This window comes from Dreissena polymorpha, chromosome 1, assembly GCF_020536995.1.
Source record: "Dreissena polymorpha isolate Duluth1 chromosome 1, UMN_Dpol_1.0, whole genome shotgun sequence".
NCBI classification, from domain to species: domain Eukaryota; kingdom Metazoa; phylum Mollusca; class Bivalvia; order Myida; family Dreissenidae; genus Dreissena; species Dreissena polymorpha.
Window position 1 is genome coordinate 12462124 of NC_068355.1, and position 18798 is coordinate 12480921.

Here is an 18798-nt window from a genome sequence, read left to right on the forward strand (position 1 = left end):
GTACGGCAAGTTGCTGACAGACTTACCTTACACAGTTGTTTTGTACATACGATAGTAACGAAATACAAGCACATTTCACACATGTTCCACTGTACAAGATGACCCACATAATAAAACTGTATGGGTAAAATTGCAAAAATAAGAGTTTTGATAAAAGTATGACACTGATCGTGTCAGGCAGAATTTTTTTTTTTAATTATTGAAAATCAAAATTTTAACATAAAATATTTTCAATACTTTTGGGTATGAATTTTGTTGTATACGTTTTTGACACCCTCACGCTGGATGATGACTTTATGGTTTAACTGAGATGTTACATTGTTCATTTAAATTTTACAATAATTCGTTTTTTCGAATAAAATTTATGTTTTATTTATTTTACCAAAAGCACCAGCTCCTAAGCATAGACTTGACCACTTTTGGAAAAAAAGTGCACAAATATTTTGTTAATGCTTAAACTAGTATATTTTAAAATAAGCTGGTTGATATCATTCCTGATATCATTGATGGAAAATTGTTCTATACACGGGCAAACTACCGGTTATCGATTCATTGGTTAAACACGGAACAATTTATTTTTTAATAGTAATCACGTTTCATATTGATGGTGATTGAAAGTTTTTGTATATTAATGTATGATATTAGGAAAAAGATAAAGGTAAATAGTGACAGTTATAATAAAGTTCGTAAGGGTCAATCTTCAAACACAAGACGTCTGAAAATGACATGATTTCGACGGAAGGATGGATTGACGGCGGACGATTGGACGGGCGAAATGTGTTAATATTATATGATATGAACGTATCCCCGACATTTACTACAATGAATATTAGCTCTTAAAATGTTTACAAAATACCATATTATTATCCCAGTAAAATCAAATAACTTGTTTACTTATAATGTTATTAATGTATAATGCCATTTCAACAAAATATACATTAAGAAGAAATACAGGGCGCTAATGATATAACACCCGAAAGCAAGTGAAACAAAAATTTGTTCTAAATCCATTAAAAATATGACAAATTGTTTTTTATAAACAAAATATATTGCACAAAAAAACAAGAATTAATGCATACATAGTTCATGCAAGCTCGGTAACAGTAGAATGAACATTTTAAATATTAAAAAGTCATAGCAAGTAAAACAAGGCTATTGTCAAGCAATATGGTCCCCTACCGGCTCCCTCCGGTGAAACCGGTAGGGGACAAAATAAACTGTACAAAAATATACATATCCAATATTTATACATAAATTATATACCAAGATATACAAATATGATTTTAGAAGCAACTCATTATTATATCATAACTGAATCATTACAATTATATGCGAATTGTAAGCATGTGTAAAAATAGCTGTCCATAGACGATGTGATACCATAAATCTAAAAGAAAGTCTCGTTGGTTGAAATCTAATTTTTCACGATACTTTAACCTCTTGTCGACAAACAGGACATGTAGCACGTTCCTGAAATGAAATAGTTTTAATAATTCAGGTTTCGTGTAAATTACTTTGTTTTGATAAATATATCAAAATAATTTAATGAAAACACATGTTTAAGATACATATATGTGTGTTTGTACCAAGTCTCTTACCTTTAGCCAAGGTTCTATACAACATGAGTGGTACACATGAAGGCATGTAAGAGTCGTCTGCTTGTCGCCAGTCTGATAGTCCTCAAAACAGATAGAGCACGCACAGTTTGTATCCCCTACTTTTTTATAGGTCTTTGTTGGGAGGCGTGAGCAATCCTCATTAGAAAGCCCAGTTGATACCGCTCCTATCCGCTCTTGCAAATCCAGCAAACCCTGCGTATTTAAAAAAAGAAATGGGAAGTAAGATTAACCAATTTTAACTGGTGAAGTCTTTTAGTAAACAAACAGAATTAGACATAATTTAAACGTTTTGAGGTGTAAAAAATGAGAATTAAAACCAACTAAACCGGTTGTGTCGGGCTAATTAGACGAAAGAATTATAGCCGTAAATTTGTGGTGGTCTGACTATGAACATTATTGAAGAAATTGATAAGCGTTTCATCACATCAGGCTTTCATGAAAGCATGGTTATCCACCAATTTTAATACAACTTATTGCAATACTCTTACTTCATAGTTGCTCTGTGCCATGTTTATCATGCCAGGACCAAACATTCTCTGAAATACAATCAGAAACGAGTCATACATCTTGAACTCTGGCCAGTTACTTAGGTTCCAAAAAAGTTTTCAAAAATTATCATTTATTATTGTGTCGTCATGTTTATTTAACGACAGAAAAAGGGACACTTGCACAGTTTGTAACTTTTCAACATTTAGTCACAGATAACAATATAAACCAGCAATTATCGGCGAGCGAAATAATGCTTATGACGGAGACTCATACTGAAACTACATTTTCGTTAAAGAATAATTATCTTTTGAATTTGATAGAATTTGTGAAGATAAGAATTTGTTTACAAATTAGAAAATAATTAATCATATAAATAATTCTATTACTGTCGTTGTATTTTGTGACATTCCGCGGATATATAAAGCAAAAAAATATGATGCACCATTATCCGCACAGATAGCCAAGTGGTTTAGGCGATATTCTTTTGATGTCAATGTCAGTGTTTGTAGCCCAGGTGCGGTTTCCATTTTTGCTTTTTACTGCTTAACCTCGCAATTTTTTTTATTATTATTTTAGACAAAATTAACCTTACATTAACGAACTATTATTTTCCAAGAATTAGCTCGTTTTTGTTCGTGCACATGTTCAGGGAATTCAACACCATAACATAAAAGCGACATATCCCTTTACTTGAATACTCAATCTAGTGTAGGAACAAATATATTCATCGTAACGATTATTTTGAAACATACATGCGTAAAGGTTTTATACTCTGTAATGTCGAGCGAGATACGTGTCAAGTAAAAATTATACTAAATAAATGACATTCTATCTCTACTTTTAAAAGAAATTTACATTCATACATACAAGGAATGTATTGCATATAGAAAGTGTCCAGTCTGTAGTAAGCTATACCTGTATACCTCATGTAGAACAATTTCATGTTTTAATAAATTACTTTCCGGGGAACAAAATACACTTTCAAGACTGTTTAATCTCGTAAATCATGTTTTTATGGGTGACAAAAAGACGGAATTTAGTTTTAAAAAGCTCGCCAACGATAAACATGAAATATTCAAGTTTGAAAAATTGTTTGTTCTAATTATTTGATTGTCGAGTGCTAAATGATCATTAAATGATATTGAGAATAAAAGGCAAAATAAAGTCCATAATAATGTTTAAAGATACCACAAATTGAATTTTCAACGCATATAACCTCAGCATTTATGTCATATATAAGAATAATTATTAATCGCAACACCCAAGCATACTCATATCGTGCCAAAAGCGTAAAAAGAGAGAAACCAACAGTGTGTACGATATATTTGCCCCTTCCTATACTTTAAGAAATTATTCAAGATTTATTTCCTTCACATTATATAAGTTTAAAGGTTTTAAATCGCCCATTACAACACATCAGTAAAATGAGCAAGCAAAAAATAATCCCTTATGGGTATTGACATTTGTTGAACCTTTTTTGTTAACACCGTTTAGAAAAGATGAACTTGAACGGAACTGCTGCTGCCAGTAGCAAGTTCGAAAGGTTCAGATGGTGTTTTATTGCCATTGAAGTATGGTAATGGATGTTTAAATGGGTTCCAACGGTACATAACTTGATGATGTACCCATTTAACTTCATATTACTAGACCCTGTGAAATCGATCTTTGACCTCGAAATCTATAGGAGTTGTCCTTTCATCCTAAACAACCAGCTTGGAGGATAGTACATCTAGGTCTAAGCGTTTTCCTCGCATCGTTCATAAACGAAAAAGCCTACGAACCCATATCTGATCATGTGACCGACCAACAGGACAGTGCAAAGCAGTAACCAGGCTTGTTTATAGACAGGGGCATAATAATTGCCTTTCTCTCTAGCCTTTCTGTTTGTCAAGGGGTTTACTCCCAATGAATTGAAGTTAATCAATTGGCTTTTGCAGTTTTCAGTTTTTTTCAGCACTGAACTAGAAACACAGGACCATCAACACAATTCTTGATTAAACAGTAAAATATAAGAGCAAGCATAATAATTACCTGCAGACGGCGACCCTGTATGGCTTGCATCTGTCGTTCACGTTCTTGTACGGAACGTCTTAAGAATCGATTAGTATCAATCTGGTGCTGAAGCATGACATTCGCGGCCTGGAAAGGAGGAATATATTCATTGCTGTGACTCACCCACGTAGCGCACAACTGTGTTATTTTGTTTTAATGCCCCGGGCCTAGAGTCATATATCCATTTGCGTGCCCGTTATTCCATCCGTCAGTACGAGGTTAACCATAGATAACACGTTTCGCAAATCATCAATACTTGCTACATATCTTTGATACTGCATGAAAGTTATTATGAGCATTTTTAACATTCACATCACCGAAATCAGTTCAGGTGTCATGGTGACGAGAAGGCAAACTGGGAACATTTCTATGAAATCTGAAATCCGATTAAACTTTTATATACCGGTACATGTAAAAACAAAATCAAGAAAAATAAACTGGTCAGAGTGGGCAAAGGAATTTTTTTTTTTCACCGAATAATTATTTTTGTGATATTGTTAATACTGTCTTCATATATATACATATTATTTTTCTAACTTTTCAAAATAGCGAATAAAGGAAAATTGCCACACACCCTGGCGGCTATGTCTTAGCTATTGAACAGCAATTCAGTGCATTTAAATGTCACACAAACATTTCAGTGAAATAATCTACAAATCCTATCATCGGTATCTGATATTTTTAAGTTCTACATCCTGCGACGATGGTCAAACTGCCAAGCCCCATAAGACACAAGTATTTTGTAAGAATCAAGAGGACAATTTGAATGCTAATTTGAAAAGCTGTGGCTCATAGGTATAGAAATCTACACTGGGGATACTTTTATTAAGTGCATAAATTGAACAAACTTGTAATGGACAATCATAGGCAAGGCGTTCAACAAGCTAAATAGGCAGAATTTCACAAATTCAACAAAAGTGCAAATTACAAAGTCATGATCGTTTAAATTTTTTAAACCTATATATAAAATTGTAGCTGAATATCATCTGCAAACGATGGCCATACAAAAATTGGCCTCAGTTCAGCCGTTTAAGAATAACAAACTGACAAATCGGACGAAATTGACAGTTTTTGCTAGGTAAGCTGAAGACATCAAATGTCGATGGAGGAACTCTCTGCCGGACGTGCGTGTGATGCCACACGCAGACACCGGCAGCAACCATAGTCTTCTGTTGGCCAAGGTGACGTTGTAGCTCAGGAAAGCCAAGACGGGAGCATCAAGAAACAGCGCTACGACGTGGCCAAGTTGAAAGACCCAAAAGTGAAAGAAGAGTTTTGGCTAACCCTCAAAAAAAAATATTTAGTATTTTGGAAGATAAAGCAGCACTGACCATCGAAATCTTCAATGAAGTAATGAAAGAAACAGGAGAGGAAGTTCTAGGCTACAGAAAGAGCAAGAAGACGGAATGGATCTCAGAAACAAACGTGGACTCGTATAGGAAAAAGAAGTCGGATCAAAAACACACTCATGGGACACCAAAGCCCCAAGACTTAAGGAAAGAATTGCAAAGGAATATAGTGAGAAAGAAAATGTGGTGAAGACAAGAGGAGGTACATAAAGAGGCTGACAGAGGAGGCGGAGACAGCAGCCGCGCACATTTACACGAAGACAGTGTACCAGAACACCAGAAAGCTGAAGGGCGACTAAGGCCAGCACCATGACCTCCCAGTGAGAGCTGAAGCCGGAACTCATGTCACAGTGGAAGGAGAGAATCTGAAGAGATGGGAGCAACACTTCCAGTTCATCCTAAACCGCCAAGACCAACCAAGCCTCGCCGAAATTCCTGAAGCTGAAGAGGACCGTGAAATCAACCTCGGTAACATCACTGTAACGGAGGTCAATGTAGCCATCCATAAGCTGAAGAATGGGAAGGCGCCTGGCGACGAAGGAGTGGGCCCTGAGATGCTGAAAGCAAAAAACAGTGACACAGCAGCTTCTTTGCCAGATTCTTCAAAAGATTTGAAACAGTGAAGAAGCGCCATGCGACTGGAAGACTGGCACCATCGTCAAACTGCCCAAGAAAGGAGACCTGAGGAACTGTAACAACTGGCGAGGCATCACTTTACTATCTCTCACCAGTAAGATCTAAGCCGCAGTCCCATGAATGGAATGGATCACTCTACGTGTTTTGTGGACTTTGAGAAGGCCATCGACAGCCTGCACCGAGACTCCCTTTGAAAGATTCTGCGACATTATGGCATCCCTCAGAAACTTGTCAACGTCATCAGGTCCCTGTACGAAAATTCTGAGTGCAGAGTTGTCCACAACAACCAGCTCACTGAACCATTCAATGTGGAAACTGGAGTGAAGCAAGGATGTATCCTCTCGCCGCTCCTCTTTTCAATGGCAATTGACTGGATAATGCGCCGCAGTGGCAGCACCACAGAGGGAAGGAGGCAATTAATACAGTGGACGCTGACCTCGCTGCTAGATGACCTGGACTACGCCAACGATATCGGGCTACTTACTTGAAGGAACCAGGACATCCAACAGAAGTCAAAACAGTTGGCACTGTCAGCAAGCACCATAGGCCTCAGGATCAACATTGGAGAGACTCAGGTCATGAGGAAGAACACCATAGTGGGCGACCCAACACCAGCAACAAAGTGGACAAGTTCATTTACCTGGGCAACAAGGTCACCACAGATGGAGAAAGTGCAAGGGAGATCAACACGAGAATCAGCAAAGCCAACCAAACCTTCGCAATGCTGAAGCCCATCTGGAGGACCACAAGTCTAAGCATGCACACAAATCTCAGCGTCTTCAAGAGCAACGTGCTAAGCGTCCTTCTATATGGTTCGGAGTGCTGGAAGACCACTGTTATCATCGAGCGCAAACTGGATCATGAAAGTCTTCTTGCCAAGCATGATCACGAACATGGCACTGCGTGGAATAGCAGGGCGCAAACAGAATCTCTGAGACTATTGCTTTGAGGAGATGGAGATGGCTTGGCCACTCCTGCAGAATGCCACCCAACTCGCTACCTAGCGTGGAACCTGAGATGGACTCCACCGGGGAAAAGAAACCATGGACAACCGGAACAGATGTGGCGCAGAACCGTGAAGCGCAAGCTCAAGAACAGAACCTCACTCTGAAGACAGCACCCCGAAACAGCAGATGACATACCAAAAGGGCGCTGTCGCCTCAAGCACCAGACAGCGCAGAGATGATTGAGTGAGTGAGTCATTTGATACGGGGGCATAAAAATCCTTTGAATATAAGAACTAGGGTTGAAAACCATCATGGAACTTTTCTGTAAAGTTAGATACTAGTATTTGTTTAAATAAACTGGGTAGTTTCATAGAATAAGTCATTTTAAGGGAAGACATAACTCATAACAAATGCCAGACCACAATAGCTCCAATGGAGAGTATATTTCTTAACATCTCAACATGTACACTGGGATGTAACAGGTCATAGAAATCAGCATCAATTACAAAAACTGTAATTTTAAATTATTAATTAAGACTTTTCTTAAGTCCAAGAAGAAACACAGTCTCCATAAACCACGTTTCTGCACTAATATTAATGTTAAATGCCTATTTACACATACTTAAGTGATTTAATATATTTTAAACAACAGCTGTCTCCATAGGATGACATATGCCCCCGATAAACGCTTTGATAGAGGTTATGAGCATTTTTTGAAACATAAACGCATTTTTCGAAACCTAAACACAAACCCTAAGTTCAAGGTCAAGGTCAAAGGGGTGAAAATTTGTGTGCGTATGGAAAGGCCTTGTCCATATTCACATGCATACCAAATATGAATGTTACATCTGAAGGGTCATATAAGTTATGAGCATTTTCGAAACCTAAACGCAAAGCGTGACAGACAGACGGACAGACGGATGGACAGAGAGACAGTGCCATCACTATATGCCCTCCTTCAGGGGCATAAAATACAATTAACTTGCTGAATTTAGACAAAAATATGTATTACCTGTCGTTGTAGATCTTGACCTATAGCCTGCATCTCATCGCGATCTTGTCGATGTTCATCTTGAAATGCTGCCCTTTCTTCTCGCATATCCAAAAGGCCTAACAACAGATAATTTCAACTAGTAGATATAACCTCTTGTCAAATTGAAGCCATCAAATACGGAACATTTGTGTCATGTTATTTACTGCCAAACATTAATGATATTTGATTGTGGAGCATTTGAGCTATTTCAATGGTGCGTGAGCACTTTAAATGTTTATATACCACACCTTTACAAATACACAACATAAAAACATACAAGAATAAATTAAAATCATACTTTAAGTCATTCTAAAGCTTACAATTGGATTATCACTGGTATGTATCTTCTTAAAAGTCAACAAAAGGGCCGTCGTGAGTGCTCACCTGAGTCACCTGATACAAATTATTGACAAGAGGGCCATGATGGCCCTGAATCGCTCACCTGACTCATTAAGATCAGATGAAAACTATGACCTCTATTGTCTACACAATGTTTTTCTATGATTTGACCTAGTGACCTAGTTCCTGACTCTAGATGACCCAAATACAATCCCAATCCAGATTTCATCAAGATAAACATTCTGACCACAGTTCATAAATATTGGATGAAAACTGTGACCTCTATTGTCAACACAAGGTTTTTCTATTTATTTGACCTAGATTTTTACCCCAGATGACCCAAATACAATCCCACCCAGATTTCATCAAGAATTCTGACCAAATTTCATAAAGGTTGAATGAAAACTGTGATCTCTAATGTCTACACAATGTTTTTCTATTATTTGACCTAGTGACCTAGTTTTTGACCCCAGATGACCCAAATAAAATCCCAACCCAGATTTCATCAAGATAAACATTCTGACCAAATTTCATAAAGATTGGATGAAAACTGTGACCTCTATTGTCTACAGAAGGTTGTTCTATTATTTGACCTAGTGACCTTGTTTTTGACCCCAGATGACCCAAATACAATCCCAAACCGGATTTCATCAAGATAAACATTTTGACCAAATTTCATCAAGATTGGATGCAAACTGTGACCTCTACTGTCTACACAAACAAATTGTTGACGGACGGACGCACGGACACACGCAGGCACGCACAACGGACGCCGGACATCACACGATCACATAAGCTCACTGTGTCACTTCATGACAGGTGACCTAAAAATATGTGTCGGAGATAAACATGAACAGTTGTGGTTAAAATCCCATAGAAACAAGGGCTGTTTGTAAAACATGCATGCCCCCCTATATGGGCTATAAGTTGTAGTAGCAGCCATTGTGTGAATACGTTTTTTGTCACTGTGAATGGTGGTGGTGGTGGTGGTGTAGTAGTAGTAGTAGTAGTAGTAGTAGTAGTAGTAGTAGTAGTAGTAGTAGTAGTAGTAGTAGTAGTAGTAGTAGTAATAGTAGTTGTAGTAGTAGTAGTAGTAGTAGTAGTAGTAGTAGTAGTAGTAGTAGTAGTAGTAGAAGTAGTAGAAGTAGTAGTAGAAGTAGTAGTAGTCGTAGTAGTAGTAGTACTAGTGGTAGTAGTAGTAGTAGTAGTAGTAGTAGTGGTAAAAGTAGTAGTAGTAGTGGCAGAAGTAGTAGAAGTAGTAATAGTAGATGTGGTGGTGGTGGTGGTGGTAGTAGTACTAGTAGTAGTAGTACTAGTAGTAGTAGTAGTAGTAGTAGTAGTAGTAGTAGTAGTAGTAGTAGTAGTAGTAGTAGTAGTAGTAGTGGTAGTAGTAGTAGAAGTAGTAGTAGTAGTAGTAGTAGAAGTAATAGTAGTAGTAGTAGTAGTAGTAGTAGTAGTAGTAGTAGTAGTAGTAGTAGTAGTAGCAGTAGCAGTAGCAGTAGCAGTAGCAGCATTACAAGACCAATACTTAAGAATGATCAAATGGGAAAAGGTAACATAGCACCAGCAGTAAATATGGGGCTCATTTACAGGTCAGATTTGGAATCTCTGCTGTAAAATGAGATTTTGAATGAATTAAAGGGAGGCAATCTGTAATAAAAAGAACATGCATAAACCGTAGTTGTTTCCCTTGTTTGAACCATGCTAAATCCTTACAAGTTTGGAAAGAATTGGATGAAAAATTTGGACTTTATTGCATAAACACCATTTTCTCAATTCAAGGGGAGGTAATTCTGTACTTCATGGACCAATAATGCTCATTTTTTGTAGGGTTTGTGTCCTCATTGATATAAAGACACTGTGCAAATTTGGAAAGGATCGGACAAAAAATGTGGAAGATTTTTGAAAGTTTTCACAATATAGGCAAAAACGAATAAACATGCAAAGTTCAACGAGCTCCTGCGGCCATGTTTTTTGACGAATCAAATTTCTTTGAACAACTTTTTCAGGGGAGCCCTCAAAGGTCATCCCTGTGAAATTTTTTGAAAATCTGATGAGCGGTTTCTGACAAGAAGATTTTTTGAGGTTTTTACCATATATGGTCATGGCGGCCATCTTGATTATGTGATCAAATTTTTTTTTACAATTCTTTTGTCCCATGACCTAGGGATGCTCCACATAAAATTTAGTTGAAATTGGCTCAATGGTTTAGTAGAAGAAGATGTTTACAAATTTGTATACGGACGGACGGACGGACGCTGCACGCTGAGTGATCACAATAGCTCACCTCGAGCTATCGCTCAGGTGAGCTAAAAAATGGACCTTTTAGAAGGCGAAAAACGTCATAAAAGATGTATTATAGAGATCTTAATTGAAGAGAAATGCACCAAGAAAATGCGGCTGCCCCTGCAGTTGAATTTTGTCTCAAAACTCAGCTACTGTTAAATACTAGCTGTTTATGTAAAATACCAGTTGTTTATGTCAAATACCAGCTGTTTATGTCAAATACAAGCTGTTTATGTCAAATACCAGTTATTTATGTCAAATACAAGCTGTTTATGTCAAATACCAGCTGTTTATGGCAACTTTTGAGCTTCAAGTGTGACCTTGACTTTAGATGTTATGAGACAGATGATACATCCCACGGTGAGTTGACTCATTCGTGGTCTTGAATTTGAAAGAATGAAAAGGTTTCAGCTGTTTAATAGCCGGAATAAACATTTGATTTGTTAAGTTTGATGCTTACTTTTAAGGTAAGAAGAGAGGTTTTACACATGATAAACTGTTTCCCCATTTGGTAAGTTTTCTTAAAGAAGAAGAATGATAGTTACAGTCAGAATATGCTGTTTTCAAGCTAAATTTTATTTTTGAAACACAACCTTGACCTTTGAGATAAGTCATAAGATGTAAAGCATTTTAGCCAGATTATTTCAAAATACATCAATTTACAGTACATGTATGGTTGACACAGGAATATTCAATCTGTTAAACAGTCAAATTTGACTTTGACCTCTAAGTGTGACTTAGACCTTTGAGGAAGGAAGAAATAAAAAGTGCGGTCCCTTCATGGTGGTCACTTGTGGCAATTTATCATTACACAGCATGATGGATGACAAATTTACAGTCAGAAAGCACATTTGTAAGACCAAATTTGACCTTTGAACTCTAAAGTGTGACTTTGATCTTTGTGGTAGAAAGACAAGTATTACACAGGACTTTTTGACCTAAGATGGATTTCCCAGTTATTTAAAAATCCATCAATTTATGGCTGAGACACAAGTTTTCAAGCTCTTTTATAGCCAACTTTGACTTTTGACCACTATGTGCAACCTTGACATTTGTGGTAGGGAGATGATTGTTGCATGAAACACAGTGTCTAATAATTATAAACTTTTGTGTCAGGCTCTTCCAACGATTCTCTAAATGTGACAAGTATATGTATGTGACACAATTTTCAAGCTGTTTAGGGCTGTCGCGTAGTTCGTGGAGAAAACAGTAAACATAAATGTTCATTTCAGTTTTATTTGTGTTTTATCTTGGTTTATGAAACTCAACACAAAGTTTCAAATATTTGGTAATACAAGATTAATAAGAAATGTGTTTGTCAGAAACACTATGTCCCCTTTTGCGCCGCTTTGACTTAGTATTTTTGACCTTTGACCTTGAAGGATGACCTTGACCTTTCACCACTCAAAATGTGCAGCTCCATGAGATACACATGCATGCAAAATATGAAGTAGCTATCTTCAATATAGCAAAAGTTATTGCAAAATGTTAAAGTTGGCGCAAACCAACAGACCAACCAACCAACCAAAAGACAGGGCAAAAACAATATGTCCCCCACTATAGTGGTGGGGGACATAAAAAGGAGACCCTTATGGGCCTCGCAACACAAACGTTGTGTGCCCGCTATGTCCAGTAGTGTGCGTGAGACTGACTAGTTACTAAAGCCAAAATACAGATATAAACAATTAAACAGCTGATTATAACATGGGCAAAGTCACAGGTTTATCAATTGCAACGTATATATGACATATGCAACGGACACATAACCAATACATACCGAATTGACTGATGTAGACTTTTTTTACGCGAGGCAATTAAATGGTTGTCTAGGCGTCACTTGTCTTTCAATTGCAACGTAAATATGACGTATGCAACGGACACATAACAAATACATACGTAATTGACCGATGTCTGACGATTTATATCCGAGGCAATTAAACGGTGGTCTAGGATCCACTGCCTTTTGAAGATTTTGGTTATTACATTATAACAAATTTCGATAATTATATTTATTCAATAATGTCCTAAATATTCGTTACGATACAATGGCCAAATTTGACCTTTAGCCACTAGAAGTGACCTACACTTTTGAGATTGGGATATGAATGCTAGACATGTGAAATTTTGTCTCATGATGCTTGACAGTTTTGGATAATTATCACCAACCCATTAATATATAACAGAGAAATGGCTGAATCAGGACATTTTGTACAGACGTACATTGAAACTGCTATGTGAAGCCTTCTTCAAAAGGATTCATGAAAATATTTTAACTCCGAAAAACAATAACATACAAATGATACACACACAGTAAACTGAAAGTAATCAAGAAGTATACTGCAGTCAACGTGGAGTTACTGGGTCAATCAAATATTAAACATTAACTAGAGATGTGTTCGTCAAGAACACGATGCCCCCTATTGCGCCACTTTGAAATAAAATTTCAATTTATAATTTGGCAGGTATAGAAATCATCTCCCTTTAAAGCTTATTACTTCCCTTGGATTTTGTCCAATCCAACCGGAGGGGGGGGGGGGGGAGGGGGGGGGGGGTTTCTGAAGACAGTAAAAAATGAATAAGTCAGACATCACTGACAACCAAGGCCTGTGGTTTATCAAAGAGATCATAGCCAGATATGATCATGTATCTGTGGACATAAGTCCACAGGTATGTAATGAACCCTACCATTCACAAATTAGTACAGGAAAGAAATGATAATTATATCATTAAAAAAATCTTTGATAAATCAATCATTTGAGTTATAAATAATCAAAATAAAAAATCTGTACAGTTACTGTGAAAAGAACTTAAATTCTTGGTAAGGAAATATATATAATCTGAGATTTATACGTATATAAATTACTTCCCTTAAAAATAATTGTCTCTAACAAATCTCTATTTTTAGTAGCAAATAATTAAAAGCCACTACCGTGACTGTAGATTCCCCACTAAAAATGTGCAGCTCCATGAGATACACATGCATGCCAAATATCAAGTTGCTATATTCAATATTGAATAATTATCTCCCTTTCAAGCTTATTACTTCCCTTGGATTTGTATTTTTGACCTTAGACCTTGAAGGATGACCTTGACCTTTAACCACGATATGTTTGTCAGAAACACAATTTCGCCTACTGCGCCACTTTGATTTATTTAACAAGAATATATAATTTGGCAGGTAAGATAATTGGTCCATTTAAAGCTTATTACTTCCCTTGGATTTGTTTTTTCCACCCCGTGACCTAGTTTTTGACCAGGCATGACCCATATTCTATCTTGACCTAGATATTGTCTAGATACAACTTCTGACCAAGTTTGGTAAAGATCAGATGAAAACTATTTGAATTAGAGAGCGGACACGAAAAGTGTGACAGACTGACAGTGCGAAAACTATATACACCATTTTCTTCGAAAGGGGGCATAAAAAACCTTTGACAAATCAATCATTTGAGTTATAAATAATCAAAATAAAAAATCTGTACATTAACTGTGAAAAGAACTTAAATTCTTGGTAAGGAAATATATATAATCTGAGATTTATACGTATATAAATTACTTCCCTTTGTCTCTAACAAATCTCTATTTTAAGTAGCAAAAACATGTAATTAAAAGCCACTACAGTGACTGTAGATATACCACTCAAAATGTGCAGCTCCATGAGATACACATGCATGCCAAATATCAAGGTGCTATGTTCAATATTGAATAATTATCTCCCTTTAAAGCTTATTACTTCCCTTGGATTTGTATTTTTGACCTTAGACATTAAAGGATGACCTTGACCTTTTACCACGGTGTGTTTGTCCGAAACACAATGCCGCCTACTGCGCTGCTTTGATTTATTTAACAAAAATATATAATTTGGCAGGTCAGATAATTATTTCCATTTAAAGATAATTACTTCCCTTGGATTTGTTTTTTTGACCCCATGACCTAGTTTTTGACCCGGCATGACCAATATTAGAACTTGACCTAGCTATTGTCTAGATACAACTTCTGACCAAGTTTGGTAAAGATCGGATGAAAACTATTTGAAATAGAGAGCGGACACGAAAAGTGTGACAGACGGACAGTGCGAAAACTATATACCCCCTTTCTTCGAGTCAAGATGAAATTCTGAAAATAAATCAACAAAACTGCGTCATAAATGTGCTCTTTAGAGTTGTTACAAGGTTTTGTCTTAAATTGGACCTGAAGACTTTGTTTGGCTTTGCTTTTGGGCACAAGAGAGCCAGATTTGAACTCGGCCTAGATATTGTCAAAATTAACATTTTGACCAAGTTTCATATCGAGTAATAGATGTAGCCTCCAAAGTAGTAAATAGGTTTTCTTAGATTTGATATGATTGCTAGCTTGTGGACATTCCTGACCCAAATTGTCCAGATAAACATTTTGACCAAGTTTCAAGATGAACAAGAACACAATGGCCCTACTGCACTTTAAAGTCCCACAGCAGATACTTAAGAGAAAACAAGGCTGATAAAATAGCCAAAAATCAATAGACCAATACCAAGCTCACACTTCATCTGTAGCGCATGAAGGTAGACTCAAATACCGACAATCAGCTCAATATCTGAAAGCGTTGCTTATAAAAAAATTCAGGAAAGTAGTTATCATACAATATAGATAGGTTATAATACTGATAACCTAACCAAAAATCAACCAAATTTCTCACTTCATATGTAAGTCATATATGTAGACTCACATACAAAAATTCAGCGCAATATCTGAAAGCTTTTCATAAAAAACATCCAAGGCCCATAACTTCCCAAAAACCAATCGACTATGACATGATAAAATTTCATATGTGTCATATATGTAGACTCATACCAAAAATCAGCTCAATATCTGGATGTGTTGCCGAAACAAACTCGGGAAAAACGGTTATAACACAGACAATTTCTAAGTCCAAGGCCCATAACTTCACCAAAATTCAACGGACCAGCACAAATTCACGCTCCATCTGTAAGGCATGTATGTAGACTTGCATAAAAAAATTCAGCTCCATATCTGAAAGCATTGCATAAGAAACATCCGGAAAACTGAACAATAATACTTTCCATGTCAAAAATGACCTATACCTGCAAAATGATATATAATTATTATCTCCCTTGAAAGCTTATTACTTCACTTTAGATCAGTAAAAGGCCCGTAGCTTCGTAAAAAATCAACCGGAACAATTCACACGTCATCTGTAGGTCAGGTAAGTGGACTCACACACCAACATTCAGCTAAATATCTTTAAGTGTTGTATAAAAAACCTCCGGAAAACAGTTATCCGGACAGACTTACGGACAGACAGTGCGACTACTATATGCCACCCTACCGTTGGCATAAAAATGTGGCCTCAAGAGTGGTAAAGACTTAAAAGTTGACGACGAACCACACACATTCCACAACAAGCACAACGCCAGAGGCAAACATAGGGTGATAAGTCTAGCTAAGGCACTTTGTGCCAAGGAGAGCTAAATAAATAAATAAACATTATTCAAAATATAGGTAGAAATACCTGAAGATGATGGGTTTGATTGCATATTCCGAGGTAACTCATCATCACTTGAAATCCCTAACAATTGTGCAAGAAAAGAATTCTGCATATGACCGCCTGGCTGCCCACTGCTTCCATGACTACGACCTCGACCTCTGTGTTGATTGCCCCTTCCATGTCTGGAAGAATGGCCTCTAGAGATTTCTTCTTCTTGCAATGATATGGCCAATGCAAGATCTAACTGTTCTTGTTCTTCCTTTTCTGCCTTTGAAAAATGGTTAATATATATGCAAGAAAAAGCCACATATATATGTATAGACAAGAATACTAGAAATACTGATGAATGTTCCTCAATGATGTGCTTTGTCAATGTACAGTTTCATTGAAAACATTGGGAATAACAAGAACTATAATCATGATCAACAGGCCAAACCATTTACATTGTCCTTAATTGAAGTGGAATGATGTGTCAACATGCGTTGTTCAGTGTATGCTAGATCTCACTAAATTGGAAACAAACTATGATTAAAATGTCAATAACAAACTTGAAAATAACTCATGCAAACTCACTTGAAAATATGCATGTGCCCAACTTATTGTAATCCCGCATAAAAATCAATCAATTTGAATTATTATTTGCTGTGAACATTTGATCAGAAAAGTAAATTTTAATTAAATTAACTCAATAAATGTCTGATCATTAATCACAAGTGAACTGTCAGAACAATATGAAAAGTATGCATTTCCACATGAAAGAGATGCGGCACATGAAGTTTAACAAAATTTTGATCATGAGATTTCAAGATCAATTAAGAAAACAAAAGATTATTTTAAGGGGAAAAAACTCCCAGAAAAATCTCAGAAGCTGAGAGTCTTGACAACACGCTAACATCCACCCTAAAAAGAAGCTGCATATAAAATTTTAATATATTAAGATGATAAGTTCCTTAAGTATTTCACAGAAATTAAAAATTCCATTAGAAAATGACTTACTGTATTAATGATGACAGAGTAATAGCTCCCTTAAATTGGATGAAAACTGTTTCTCAATATCTTAATGTCCACTTGATAGGGATGCACGGATTCAGACCTGTTCAAACTTAATTCCATCAAAATTATAATTCTGAAGGATGTAATAATATGAAACAGATGAAAAGTGTATTATTATGAAATCTACTTAAAAACCCAAAGCCCAAAAACAGAATAATTTCTGTTCAAAATAATTTTAGAAGAATCTTAAGTGATATAGCATTTAATTTTGTGACTAGTTTCAACAATATTTTGTCAATTCACCAATATTGCCTTCAAACTATCATTTTTGTACTGCATTCTTTATTTGACTTGTGATGTAAAAAAATGTACTAAGTAAAAAACGTTTAAAAGAGTTGATATTATATAGATTGATATGATATAGAGAAAGTTTAAAGAACCCATGCATATATATACAAATGAACAAAGGTCATTTTGCATATAAAACAAAATCTCACGTTATTACTTTAAAGTAATGTTCGTAACATCTAACACTTTCCTATGTGTTTAAAAGTTTATGTTTTAACCCTTAATCCCTTATTAACGTGCTTTGACGTGTTTGTAGTCACTAAGAAAATCTAATTACATTTAAAATCTTCTTTACTATAATCGAGTCTTAAAGGCTTTATATTTTTAACCTAAAGATACTGATAAGCACCAAACAGCATAAAACCTGAACAGACTGCGCGTTTTTCCCAGGCTGTTCCGTTTTTTTTGCTTGTTGCAAAAACCATTTTCACTTTGCTTCTGATGGGGAAAGGGTCAAATTTAATCACTATGGATTTCTTGGACAATGCCACTACACTTCTATTTGCTTACACTTTATTACCTGTATTACTGCATCCACTGCTTCAGTATAAGCAGCTAAGGTGGAAGGACTATGTCTATTAGAGCCTGTTGTATTGGGGACTGTAAACAGAAGTCAAATAATATGAGCTGTGCTCTGCATAAAGGGGCTTTAATGCATGTGCAAAAAGTGTTGTCCCAGATAAGCCTGTGCAATCTGCACAGGCTAATCAGGGACCACTATAGCTGCTTTTATGGTATTTTCTGAAGGTATCTTCTTAGCAAATATCCAGTTTAGGCGGAAAGTGTTGTCCCTGATTTACCTGTGCAGACTTCACAGGCTAATGGCAGACAACACTGTATGCACATGCATTTAACCCCCTTTACACAGACAGGCTCTTTTGAAAAATTATTTGTACAATAAGCATAGTAATAAAAAAGAGATGATATTTTGATGAAGAGATTTTTTATAGCTTTTTCATCTTCAAAAACCATGCATCATGTATACATACTTACTGATTTTTATTTTTACCTTTATTATCAATAGCAAGTTTGCTACAGAACACGACTAACTCGCAAGATTTTGAACATAAGAAATCCATAATGTTTTTTTATAAAAACTTGTTCAGCTAGTACCAACTTTCAACAAGAAACCGTCAGAGACGGGTGATGCTCCCCAAAGTTTTTTTGTCACAAAATTGCACTATATATTCAGATAAAAGGAAACATCTTGAGGGCACAGTAT

At 36.2% G+C, this 18798-nt stretch overlaps 1 protein-coding gene across 9 annotated transcripts in view; it reads right to left on the reverse strand.

Moving 5' to 3' along the window:
* Positions 1 to 1010: 1010 nt before the first annotated feature.
* LOC127871329 (uncharacterized) overlaps positions 1011 to 18798 on the reverse strand; it is a 29392-nt gene continuing 11604 nt past the window's right edge. For all 9 annotated transcript variants that reach the window (XM_052414190.1, XM_052414154.1, XM_052414200.1 and 6 more), the window contains 7 exons: positions 18097 to 18176; positions 16260 to 16503; positions 8105 to 8202; positions 4140 to 4247; positions 2108 to 2155; positions 1599 to 1811; positions 1011 to 1470 (listed from right to left, as the gene is read on the reverse strand). In XM_052414190.1, the coding sequence (XP_052270150.1) occupies positions 1423 to 1470; positions 1599 to 1811; positions 2108 to 2155; positions 4140 to 4247; positions 8105 to 8202; positions 16260 to 16503; positions 18097 to 18176 (839 nt within the window). In that variant the 3' untranslated portion in view covers positions 1011 to 1422. The remainder of the gene's footprint in view (positions 1471 to 1598; positions 1812 to 2107; positions 2156 to 4139; positions 4248 to 8104; positions 8203 to 16259; positions 16504 to 18096; positions 18177 to 18798) is intronic.